This window comes from Aspergillus fumigatus, chromosome 5 (genome assembly GCF_000002655.1).
Source record: "Aspergillus fumigatus Af293 chromosome 5, whole genome shotgun sequence".
NCBI classification, from domain to species: Eukaryota; Fungi; Ascomycota; class Eurotiomycetes; order Eurotiales; family Aspergillaceae; genus Aspergillus; species Aspergillus fumigatus.
In genome coordinates, this window is record NC_007198.1 from 2,856,122 (window position 1) to 2,868,366 (window position 12,245).

Here is a 12,245-nt window from a genome sequence, read left to right on the forward strand (position 1 = left end):
ACACCGGAACGCTACATTGAGCGGATTCGATCCTATTTGTTCCCACTGTGCTGGGATACAAGAGGCGGAAAGCTGAGAGTAGAATAGTGGATGAGAACAAATATGGCGCTGGATGAGGGGTAAGTAGTTGCCCCCCTGCTGTCAATGGCAGTCGAAGGATACGCAGAAAAGTGGCTTGGCTATGCTTGGAGTCGCCCCAGGTCCAACTCAATTACCTGACAGGACACTCTTCGTCCAGTTTTGTGGTGAAAGTTGAAGGTCTCCTGTAAAGAGAAATTCAAGAACGCACTTTCTGACCAATAGCATTGACCTTATTACATAAGATCAGCCCCGAAAATATGAGACCAGCTCTCTACTACTCCATATACAAGTCTCTAAGAAGGGAATATCTAGATCGCTATTTGCAAAGCGTGCGTCTCTCTACGGTCATGAATCAGGGTCAGTGCCCTACCCCCTGACTTTCCCTAGAACAGGACAGGTGGCAAAACATGCCCAGCATTAATACGGCTACAAAAAGGGGAAAACACATGTTGATGAAAAAAGCGTAAAATATAAACCTCTTCATTGCAGAGCAATACAACAGCCGGGATCTATCCTCACTGGTTGCCTCGCCTGCGCGTACATAGAATACCCGTATGTGGCTCAGGCTTGTATTTCCGGTAAGGCTTTCCGTATCGAACAGAATTCTGGTACACTCAGCGGGGCAAACGGACCGAGCCGCCAGGGTGGGTAAAGTGCAAATACACCCATGGTACAGTCAATTGACTGGGTACGACATGCTTTCATCAAGTTCACATTGTCATGTATCAAGCTCATTTATTGCCAATGCCAGAGGAAGCAAAGATTCATAGTCAAGTTAATCACTCACCATGTTTCTCATTGGGTCTGATCTCTGGATTCATTTGTATCATACGATGCAAGCTTATCCCACTTGAAGCACGCGTCCGACATAATTTGATACGGATATTTGGCAAGCAGGTTCAGCTACTCTGTGGCACTCCAAAGCTAAAGTTACACCCTCTGTCGACTAGGAGTTCAGTCCACCAGGAGTAACCTTAAAACTCCTGTAAAACGTATCTAGCATTAGTTGTCAACACCGAGCGGACCTTGACCGCTCGACGTCGACGGATAAGGGGCAAAATCAGCGGCAGTTGAGAATAAACCAAGTTTGGCCGGAGGCTCGAGCTTCAAACTAAACGGCTGGTTCTGTAGGCTTGCTGTTGCTTGCTTTAATCCCGGGATGTAATGATTTTCAATCAGTCCAATGTCAACCATTACATCTTCTAAACTATAGCTGGACTAGTTCCAACGGCTTTGGAGCTTATCCCAGAACACAGGATGCGACGAGCCAGGCTAGCCGACTTGCGAGGATCATACCATCTTTCATCTCAGACCCAGCAGATCCGGCGAGCTCGCATAGCCACATGGGCAAACGCAAATGCCGGCGTTGTGATAGATAACAAAAGGGAATCTGACAGATAGAACTACTCCGTACCTCTACCACAGTCGATCCATATTCAGCATATCATTCAAAAGGGGTCCAATTGTGCTTCCTTACCTCGCGATCGCCGCCTCGGTTCCGACGTCCCCTACGGAGTACTTCAGAGCTCGAAAGTTCAAATACCCAAAAATGAGGACCAGACTGGCTGACCGGAAACTCCGGCCATTCCCGTCCTTCAACGAATTTCTTGGCACGTAAATCACTCCCTTAGCGTTGGAACTTGGTTCGACACTTATAGTAAGGATCGACTCAATGCCAATAGGATTTTCCTGATAGACAATGCTGCTGATAACGAACACATCGGTTCTACGGTATGGCGGGTCCATTGGTTGGAAAAGTGCAGCCATGGTTACATGTATACAAATTTGGTATAAAATTGATGTCCAGACCCTAAGATGGTAAGATAGGACACATTCCCAGGATACATCCATACGGAGTATCAATACGGATTTCCTAGGCTCCGGTTGGCACTGTACGGAGTACTCCGTAAGTACTTCAAGAAAAAGAAAAGAATAATAAATAAGAATAACAATCTAATATAATAATTCTCCGGGCCCGACAAACTCACCGGAATCCGTAATTTCCATCCAGCCAAACCTTGGACCTCAATGGACCCCTCATCAGAGGAACTAATTCAAAGAAAGGCTGGGACGGTAGCATTTACGGCCTGAATAGGCCTAAGTCAAAGTAGAGGAATCTTGTTTTCCCGCCACAACCAATAAACCCAGTGAGATCTAGCGCTGATTGCATGACATGGCCCGAATGCTGCGTTTTCTGGTCTTAATGTGGGACGCTACTGACTCGTGTGAACTCTGTTATAGTGCTTTCGCATGCGAAGTACTCCGTAGGTGTCAGGTATCTGTTTATAATATTAATATTGCATCGGTTACAGACGAGAATATTGGATAAATGAAGGTATTGTCGGCAGTACGCCGTCCCCCACCTGCATACCCATATTGTCAAGCCAACTGCTGCTTTCAATATCTAAAAGGTATCGTAGGATCCACTGTTTGACCGTTCATTAAACCACTTCCAGCTACAGACTCAAAAGTGGACCTTTGGAAAATCTTGAAAAATCTTTTGGCCATTGGGAATCAAGATCCATCGGCCGTCGGGTCCACAGCACTTAACCAGCGCACTAGGACCGGCGGTTAGTCCACTGATTGCGAAGAATCAAAACTCAGTTTGCTGTTTTATGCTATTGGGGTCAACAATAGTATATCAATGATACCCACAGTCGGCACAGATCAATCCATGACAGGCGATTTTTAACTTCAAAGCCCGGCGAGTAGTCATTAACGCGGGCTGGCCTGAGGCTCTCCCTAACGATGACAGTGGAAAGTCTGAAACTCTATCAGTCCTTCAAACGACAATCCATCCCAAATAAGGACAGGATGACTGAAGGTGTCTGTTGGTCAGTAACTTGCCATTAACCACTAGAGTTCTATCGACTTTAATATTATCTCTGTGGTGGGTGACCTTAAGCACGCCCATACACTACGCTGCGATACCCAAGGTTGAAGCTGAAGGTGGTAATGCGAGGAGCGTGTTTCTGTCTTCACTAACAGTAAAAAATTTGTAGATGGGTTCAACAGGAAGCTAGTATGAGGCAAATATCCCTTTAGTGCCCTGGATCATCAGACGGAATCTGTTATGACGTGGTAAAGAGAAATGCGTGAAAGCCCATATCGCAATCGCTGATAGATAAAGCGGAAAATGCAAAGCGATTTTCGTTACGTGGTAGCGCTCATGTTTGCTAGTCGTTCCTCCACCCGCCTTAAATTCTCTGGGTCTAGCTCCGGTTTATTTTTTTTCGGCCTGATCAATTGTCAGAGTAAATTTCGAGATATCCGGCATTCATGAACATACGGGTCTCGTATAGTCTCCGATCCCTTCTCCTGGCCGCAATTCGAGCAGGTCGTCTCCCGAGATCGATACGGCGTAGAACATATGTGACAAGTGTAGTGCACCCTTTGTCGTGGTTTCTTCCAGGTTCGTGCAGGCGGTTCTGGCGGAGGTTCTGCATCTCCAGGATAGCCGTCCGGGTATTTATGCGGTTTGGACCTAGCCTTTATCAGCTGATTATTATCAAGTTGTTGAACTATGCTCGCATACGGTTCTCGAGGGCATTTCTTGCATCGTACGTGTCTGCAAGTAGGGCATTCCGTCACGTCTTTGTTAGGAAACATAGTATTACAACGATGACAAGTTCGCCGGACTCTCTGCCGAATCGGTTTGAGGACGAGGTCTTGGCCACCAGTGCGAGAAGGAATGGCGAGTTGTGATTCCTTGCTCATGTGTCGAGGTGGCTCATGTCCTTGCGCTGCGCGGATAGCCTCGAGAGCATTTTGCGCCTGATCCTTGGGTTTGGTGGAGGTGTGGCGCGGACACTTGGTGCACCGAATATGCTGGCAATTGACGCACACCTTGTCGGGCCCAAAGGTAGTTTCGCATCGATGACAAGTGCGACGAACTCTCATACGAATCGGCTTGGCAACGCGCTGGACAGTCATGTCGCTCGACGATCTCCACTCTCCAGACTCAAGCGTCAGCCCATACTTGGCGAAAAGGGCGCGAGCCTTCTCTTCTTGGATGGCGCTCCAGTGCGTAACCACGGTCGGCTGAGTAGTTGGTTTGGCAGTGGGCTTCTGCGCTGGGGCGGGGGTAGGCCTGGGACTGCAACTTGATTAATATATAGTGGTAAAGTATCATGACAAATATGTCTGGCAAAGACGGGAAGGAGTGACGAAAAAGAGTATCTAGCTGATGCCGAAGAATGTGCTGAAAAACTTTAAAAAGTAACTCACGAGGCAACTTGGCTCGGTTCTGGTCGTTCAGTAATCTCCTGCATATTTGATATCGAACTCCTTGCAGTTGGACCTCTTTTTAAGATCGTTTTCATGCGCTTCAAATACTTGCTGAAACCATCCTGCCTACCCTCATCAGGTCGGCTAGGGTCGTTCTGACTGGACATCTTCGCTGTATCCTCTTATGAAATTTCCAGGTTGGATCCGTAGCTGATTGATCCGTGGCGTCGGGCGTGATAGAAGTCTAGCGACCGGCCTTCTCCAATATAGCATCAATTGTCTCCGTTAAACCCCTTCTCATATCATTTCAAGCGCAAAAAAATGGCGATGTATGGCGACGAAATATTGATTGACTGGAACGCGTGAGATCGAAAAGGGGGGTCGAATTGAAGAAATGGTGAACCACAGGTATGGCAGGTCTCACGAGACGTACCGAATCCAAAGGCCTGGGAGACCCGACGAGACGGTGACGGTGGAAATGAACGCAGGGACTGCACGAACAATGGGAAATAATAATACGTGAGACGGGCAGGGAAGGAAACTGTGGGTGATTGGCTGAGTAGTGGTCAGTGCACTCAGACTCAACTGCAACAGGAGTCAGTCTGACAATCGGTCGGGTCGAAAAAGATGGAAGTCTTGATGACCTGTCAAATGTCTAGTTCTTGGATTGCATTGGTTTCATCGTGGTGACGATCGATGCGAAGACTGTGGGTGTGGTGGTTTGTATATGCGGCATTGACAGCGACCGACCCCAGGAAAACCAGGAAGGCAAGAACAACACTAATAATAAAATAGGGGAAATGGGGTCTTGAGCTCAAAAGAAAAATCAAGCCCAGATGAAATTTATTTTTGACAATGACTGGGAGAATGAAGATAATACTCCGTACTCATCTACCTACCCATTTTGGTACTTAGCATAGGAACAAACTTTCTGGGGGAACCGAACGAGCAAGAGGGGTGGGTATTGGTGGATACCTTACTGTAATCTTACGACTTCATGCAATCTATGTGCCCTTGTACCCTACAATATACATTTAGGTAGTGCTGTATGGCAAATGGAATCACGTAGGTAGGTATTGTACTATTCTATCAAAAGCAAAATATTATACAAACAGGCTTAATTCATCCGCGACAAAGTTTTATAGATACCAAAGGACAAATCATGGACTCCATGGAACGAAATGGGGAGTTACCATGTTTGCTGCCGACTAGCCGAGACGCTAAATATGAATTGGTTATGTTTGTCCTGGGCTGTTGGCTCTCGACAATCCTGAGTAAATCGAATAATACGCGCAATTGACCATACGAAATACGCCCCAATTGATGACGACTTAAAGCACCAGGTTGGGGCCTCGTCCGAGGTGGAGCTTGGATGGATTAGGCACTCTTCCCGTTCTGGAATTTTGCTGGAACCCACAGGCGTCTCGCCTGGTGTGTCTTGATGTCATTATACTTTGTAGGGAGTGTTTCAGGCTGCAGTGCAATTCCGTCACTTGTGGCTGTCAAATGGCCGTGTGGTATGACAGTTCTGGACATCATTCCACCGATTCCTCTAACAATCCATTCCAGTGCAATGTAGTCCGCGTCGTGGCGAGATATGGGAAATTTTAGCTGCCTGGAAACCGTTGTCCCGGGTCACCTTACGCACCTCTCTACATGGTATTGGTAAACGGCTATATGTCCGTCCAGAGTCTTTACTGTATTGTCCGTTTGGAGTGCGGAGTAATTCTATGCAGTATGTTGCCTACAGCAAAAGTCCATCAGTAATAAACCAGGCTTGACAGTTCGAAGGAAATGTTTCAAGTAGGATCTTAAGTAATACCTTACTCATTGAGGGACCTCGGATCATGATTTCCTTTGATAAAACAGGAAAGATTTGGCATGAGCTAAAGTAGTCCAGCTCGGATGATTTACCCAGGTAGTACGGAGTACTCCGTAAACATTGAAACCATACGAGTTACATACTCCGTATCTAGGTATGAAGAAACTCCAGTAGTACAAGCGCCAACCCTAAATAATAAAACAAGACGGTTGTTCTCCCCTAATAATTAGGTACCCATAAATAATGGCAACAATGGCGCCCTGGCGAGTCTGCAGATCCCCTGGAGCCCCTTGCTAGTGTGCCAACTAGATACATAAGTTTTGACAACAAATTGTATAATTCACTAATTTTGCATATATCATTGCGGTCATTACTATTGTTCTGGTATGAGCAAAGATACAACTTTAATAATGAACAGCATAGAACCATCCCGCGTATGCCAGCAGCACTGCCTAGACGCTCTACTGCAGCAATATCATAAGGGCTGGACTAACCCCTCAAAAGCACGCCGCTGTAATTGGCGACGCAGTAGTCCGAGGGATTGCCAGAAACGCGGCCAGCTGGTTTTGGATCGCCACTTTGATGCAATGACCGAGAGGGTAAATGGACATGCATGAAATCTCCAACGGCTTCCAGCATGCGCCGACCTGCAGATTCGCGCTTTAGGAATCCTGGTGGTGGTCCCTAGACCACATGTTGGGTGTTTGGGATGCTTCTAATGCTCCTTATGGCAGGGATGGCGCGACTATCAATCTGCAGATTGGTGGGTTGTCTCAGGGAGACTTCTACGTATGGTGGGACGTGACGTTGTGCGTTCTGCATGAGTCTGGATGACGATGATGATGATGATTTGCCCTCAGTGATGAATATTGCATGGCCTGATCGATAGTGGATCAATTGCTATTTCAGCCACTTCTCTCCAAGGCGAGATCTTTACAAAGGTAGTCTCTGTGCCATACCAATGTAATATTATGTACGGAGCACCACACACCACCCTATATATATGTATCACTAATTGAACAGGTGGAGTACTGGACTTTGCAGAGCAAGACGCGGTGGTCAGTGCCTCCGAAACCCACCGACCCACCCACTTGGTGCCTTTAAACCTGCACCACTACGGAGATGCCCATTGTCGCTACAAGCCGCCAGCTACCACTAAGAACACTACGGAGTAAATAACTGCTCAAGCAACCAGGTCTTGGGATTGGGGACGTGGACCCAATCACACTCCCTTGACCCTGTCTAACTGGACAGGGACAGTTGATTCCAGACAGATGATGGAATGACGGCCAAACGGACCGTGGTGGTTGCCAGCACCAGCAGGCCCAGCAGTAATGCAGTGGCACAGCAGCACAAGTTCACAACAGTCCAACAGATCCAAATCATCCGATAATATGTTAGAATCTCTTATCTGCCTTGCCTGTTTGGTCCTCTTCGTCTGGCCGAGAATTCTCCAGTGCGGATTTGCCGTAATTGCGCAGTAAGACAGGAATCTGTATCAAGGTTTTGCCGGTTGTTTCGAATATAACCACGATCGATGAAACGCCTCTACGGATGCTTTGTTATCGATGGGCTCGATCTGCGATCCTACGGAGCAGATGACAAATCCCATTGCTCTAATTAATGACTTCTGTGAGTTGCTCCGTTAAAAATAGGATCCATGTCACATGCTTCTACCCACTGTCGCCGTAAGAGAAACTTGAAGCACATGCGATATGAGTTAGATAAGCTGCACGGTAGCAGTTGCAAGAATACACTGAAACTCATTGATTCGACGGTATCTGGAGGAAAGGAATATTAAGTAGCCGCTGCGTGGGTAATGGTGTATCGCCGGTATGTTGTTGCAGCTTCGCAGATTTGGAGGATCCTGGTCAACAGGGATAATCGCTCCGGAAAAAATAAATCCAACTCAATCGGGCATCCACGCAATACTAACACGTATGGGGATGGGAGCAGGCCCGGTACGATCATTACGTCGCATCCATCTTCCCAGGACGCAGTCGAACATCACAGCGGCTGTAGTACTTTGCCATACCACCCGTTCTACAGTTCGATTAGTCCGATCCCTGAAGCTTCGACTCGATGGAAAGTATATCATCCTCATCCTGGACTTCAATCACACGGTTGACTTCTGCCGTATTGCGCATCAATTCCACAGCGCCGGCATATGTCATTCTCATGGACGGATTGCAATTTTCGGGAAGGTAGTAGAGGAGGACGTAAGGGACTGTCAGGCGACCGGAACCCTGGTGAGATGAGAAAAAGTTAGTTTCGAGCACACGAACATTCTTTGAACAGGACTTGAGGGGTGGTGCATCGGAGCCTCCAGCACAGATGCCACCTACCAGGGTCAAGGGATAGCTCAGAAGAATGAAGCGTGGGGAAGATTCAGGGAGCTCGTCTGCCAGATCCTGCATTTTCGAGTAGACTTCGCCATCTTCGGCTCGGATCTCCTGTGTCTTGGAATCGATGATGTCTGCCAGACTGATTGTCAACTCTTGCCTTTTGTGAAAGTTCGCATCTTAAAAATGGGGTCCAGTGTGCCTTGCGTCGGCAAGTAGCGTATGGCTTGTCGTCTAGGGCCAGGAAGTGGGTGTCCTACAAATGACCGCCTGCGGATCTTTCGCCCTGGAGGTTCCCAAGCGGAACTTGCGCAGTTTTTCTTTTGTCTCTGGCGAGAAAGAATATAGTCGCGATTCAGACTAGGAGAGATACATTATGGTCAGCAGGTCTGCAGGAAGGCAAGATGCGGGGCAGATGCAGAATCACCATGTCACTGAGAAAATAGAAAGTAAGACAGTCAAACAATACAGATAAAGCCGGGAAGATGTTCAAGCGTCTTCCTGATGAGGCGGGGAGACTGTATAAGGCTGAAAAGCTGATGACCGAAAGAAAGACACTCCCTGTTTGCAAGTGATAATGGAGAACGCGGGAGTGCGATGATCGGAGATTCCCCACCTCGCTCCCTCTCATCCTTCATAAACGTCTTCAGTGTCCCGCGGTCTGAACTCTCCCCAACCCGCAAACTCCCCCGCGTTTTCCCTCCATGTTAAATCGTCTCAATCAGCTTTCTCGCCACATATCCCGGCCATTGCTCAGTACCAGTTCTCTCTCTCCGGTCGCCTCGCGAGCCTCATTCTCTCCCTTATCTAGCAAACCGTCTTCCATCATGGCATCATCCGTGGTGCCCAATCCATCTAAGACTATCCACACGGCGGCATGTCTGATCATTGGTGATGAAGTCCTTGGTGGAAAGGTGATACCTCCTCATATATGTCTGTTCTGCAGACATTGGAGCACAGGATCAGCAGACAATCCTGCAAAGAAGTCCCATGGGTCGGAGTCGTGGAAATAGAGCTAACAGCTTTCTGATGTCAACAACTCCAGACCATCGACACCAATTCGGCCTTCTTCGCTAAATACTGCTTCTCGCTTGGTATTCAACTCAAGCGGGTTGAAGTCATTGCCGATGATGAGGACGAGATCATTGAAGCCGTGCGGCGGATGAGCAACAACTACGACTTCGTTGTGACCAGCGGAGGCATTGGGCCAACGTCCGTACACGCCCTCACCTACACATCCCTGACAACTCCCTCGTGTTATATTGCAAGTGTTCAAAGCTAACTTCTGCACCGCGTGTCCCTCCAAAGCCACGATGACATTACATACGAATCGATAGCCAAGGCCTTCAACCTGCCACTGAAACTTCACACCCGCGCCTTCGAGCGCATGAAGAGACTCTCCAAGCCTCACCCCATGCAGCCTCACTTCGATTGGGACACCCCGTCGCCCGGCCTCACTGCGAAGCTCCGGATGGTCTACCTCCCGTACGACGAGAACCTCCCCGCGGAATCACAAGCCCTCTTCGTTGCAGACGACATGTGGGTGCCCATCGCCGTCGTCAACGGTAACGTGCATATCCTCCCCGGTGTGCCCCGCTTGTTCGAGCGCCTCCTCGAGCACCTCAAGCCCGTTTTGCTCCCCCGGTTAGCCAACCCGGAGGGCAAAGGTATCTACCGCTACCTCTTCAGCACCCCGCTCCCTGAGAGTGCTGTCGCGCCGTACCTGACGGACCTTGCGGCCCGGGCCAGTGTGCACGGCGTCAAAGTCGGCAGCTACCCTCGTTGGGGCAACAAGCGCAACACCGTCACTCTTGTCGGAAAAGACAAGGCTTTCATGGATTCGGTGATTGCGGAGGTCGAGGAGAACGTTCAGGGCAAGAAGGTATCTCGGGAGGATGAGCTGGACCCTCCCTCTGAGTCGGAGTAGAGTTCTACAGACTCCCTTTGCAGCTTCACAGGAAGATATTTTGCGTGTACAATCTTTGACTGATAGATAAATTTTGCATATGTAGCAAATAACATTGGACTGGTTCCTAGAAAGGAAAAAAGTGACTGACCTTGATGGTAAAGTTTAAGATGTCAAACCACATGATCCCGTCTCACTTGGCTAGGCTCACCTAAGCCAATATACGCCTGCGCAAAATATCTCCAAACATTGGCCCAGCGACTTCCAGGCAGAGCAATTGCTCTTATAGTAGTGGAATATCACACCGTCACCTAGTGCAACTACAGCAGTTCGGATGAATTGCACATTCAATCGGCATCTAGATCTTAGCATTCCGGTCTAAACACATCTGCTAGCACCAACCAGCACGGAGACGGCACTCATCGCTGTGAATGCAACTCTGCTCATCGATTTGTATGTAAGGACGGTATCGAACACGGGGAAATGACTCATATGCTGCGCCCATCGTTATTCTTCGTCTCGACCCTGGACAAAGCGCGTTCATGGCAGAAGGAACAATCAATCCTCTCCGGGTTCTTGGCCAGGTATCTGAGCCGCCTGGGGTTGTTGACGTCACTTGGGCGATTTTGCTCTGAGGATGGATTTAGCTTGGTTTTGAGGGGTTCCGGATGTGTTAGTGCTAAGCAGGTGGGACAGTTTTGATGCGCTCACTCGTAATATTTTGCCTGAGATTCTCCGATTTAGTGTCTGTCGTTGTATGTGTCGAAGCTGCATGGGTACGATGTGTTGCAGACAGCAGAGCTGATCAGGTATCTTCGGACTGATGATAGGTAGTTCTCAATGCTAGACGTCCAGGCCTGGTGAAGTAGATACCAAGTCTTACGTATGTTGTAGCTTGGGATTTTTGTCTGATGGCTATGTGTGCTGCGCCTCTTGGTTCAGGCCCTTGATAATCTAAGAAGTCTTAGGCAGGCAAGATAGAGCAACGACGAGAAAATAATCGCAATTAGGAATACTCAAACAACAAATCAAGCAAAGAAACTTGACACATAGTTCGGGGTTGTTGCAATTTTGCCAACAAACAGTTCGTGGGTAAATTGAAGCACGCATCATCCAATCCGTGTGTCTGGGGAATGAATTGAAGTCAAGCCTTGCGCTTGTACATTTCAAGCGAAGATAATAGATGAGCCGAGCCTTGAAGGATTGACGAAATCGCTCCATGCAACCTAAGAGTCATGATTGTACCATTAGCGCATTCCTGCTGGACGCCTGAATCTCCCTCTGTAGGATGTGGTCTCGACATGGTCCATGAATCCTCTCAAGTCGCAAGCAAGTTCGTCCACACGCGCGCGGGCCGGGGCCGAAACCGCACGCTCCGTTGAGTCCCTTCAGGAAAGTCGATTCTTTGCATGATGGTCACAGTCGAACATCCCCCGCCTTTGTCGCCGGGGATGTTGCACTGTGGTGGGTTGGGGGAGGGCTTGGTTTACCGGCCATCAACGGGAGATGGGAGAGGATGACAGACCTTGGTTCTTTCCTCGATGTCGCGGGCACCGAGGCTGCTGTCGTTTTGGCAGGGGCTAGCGACGAACTCGGGATTGACATCGAGGATTTGCGCCATGACTTCCTGGAAGGTCAGTCTGCGAGCTTAGGGCAAACTTATGGCTGTGACGCTACCTAGATGGTCCCCTTGGAGTTGATCTCTGGCTTGTTCGGATGAAGAGTTCCTATCAATTCCATTGGGACGATGATGTAACCTCTGATTGGAGAATTGCGGACCACAAGAGCGCCCTGCGCAGCAATGTAATCAGCCTTGAGCGTCTTTGGTGTCTTGACTCTCAGACCTGGGACAGAAGGCTGTTGAAGC

The 12,245-nt window shown here is 48.6% G+C and overlaps 4 protein-coding genes across 4 annotated transcripts; 1 reads left to right on the top strand and 3 right to left on the bottom strand.

The window, feature by feature from the left end:
* Positions 1-1,083: 1,083 nt before the first annotated feature.
* On the bottom strand, positions 1,084-1,275 carry AFUA_5G11180 (uncharacterized protein; the record flags this gene model as incomplete). Its single annotated transcript, XM_748437.1, has 1 exon — positions 1,084-1,275. One exon carries the CDS (start codon positions 1,273-1,275, stop codon positions 1,084-1,086), a length of 192 nt encoding a protein of 63 aa, XP_753530.1.
* Positions 1,276-3,234: 1,959 nt separating this feature from the next.
* On the bottom strand, positions 3,235-5,155 carry AFUA_5G11190 (uncharacterized protein; the record flags this gene model as incomplete). Its single annotated transcript, XM_748436.2, has 4 exons — positions 4,953-5,155; positions 4,309-4,893; positions 3,371-4,177; positions 3,235-3,319 (listed from the first exon to the last, which is right to left on the bottom strand). Exons 2-4 carry the CDS (start codon positions 4,473-4,475, stop codon positions 3,235-3,237), a joined length of 1,059 nt encoding a protein of 352 aa, XP_753529.1. The 5' UTR covers positions 4,476-4,893; positions 4,953-5,155.
* A 3,029-nt stretch (positions 5,156-8,184) lies between these two features.
* AFUA_5G11200 (GMF family protein) lies at positions 8,185-8,547 on the bottom strand (the record flags this gene model as incomplete). The annotated part of the gene is made up of 1 exon (XM_748435.1): positions 8,185-8,547. One exon carries the CDS (start codon positions 8,545-8,547, stop codon positions 8,185-8,187), a length of 363 nt encoding a protein of 120 aa, XP_753528.1.
* Positions 8,548-9,176: 629 nt separating this feature from the next.
* Positions 9,177-10,399, top strand: AFUA_5G11210 (flavin adenine dinucleotide pyrophosphatase; the record flags this gene model as incomplete). Its single annotated transcript, XM_748434.1, has 3 exons — positions 9,177-9,386; positions 9,518-9,684; positions 9,781-10,399. 3 exons carry the CDS (start codon positions 9,177-9,179, stop codon positions 10,397-10,399), a joined length of 996 nt encoding a protein of 331 aa, XP_753527.1.
* Between the last annotated feature and the right edge of the window lie 1,846 nt (positions 10,400-12,245).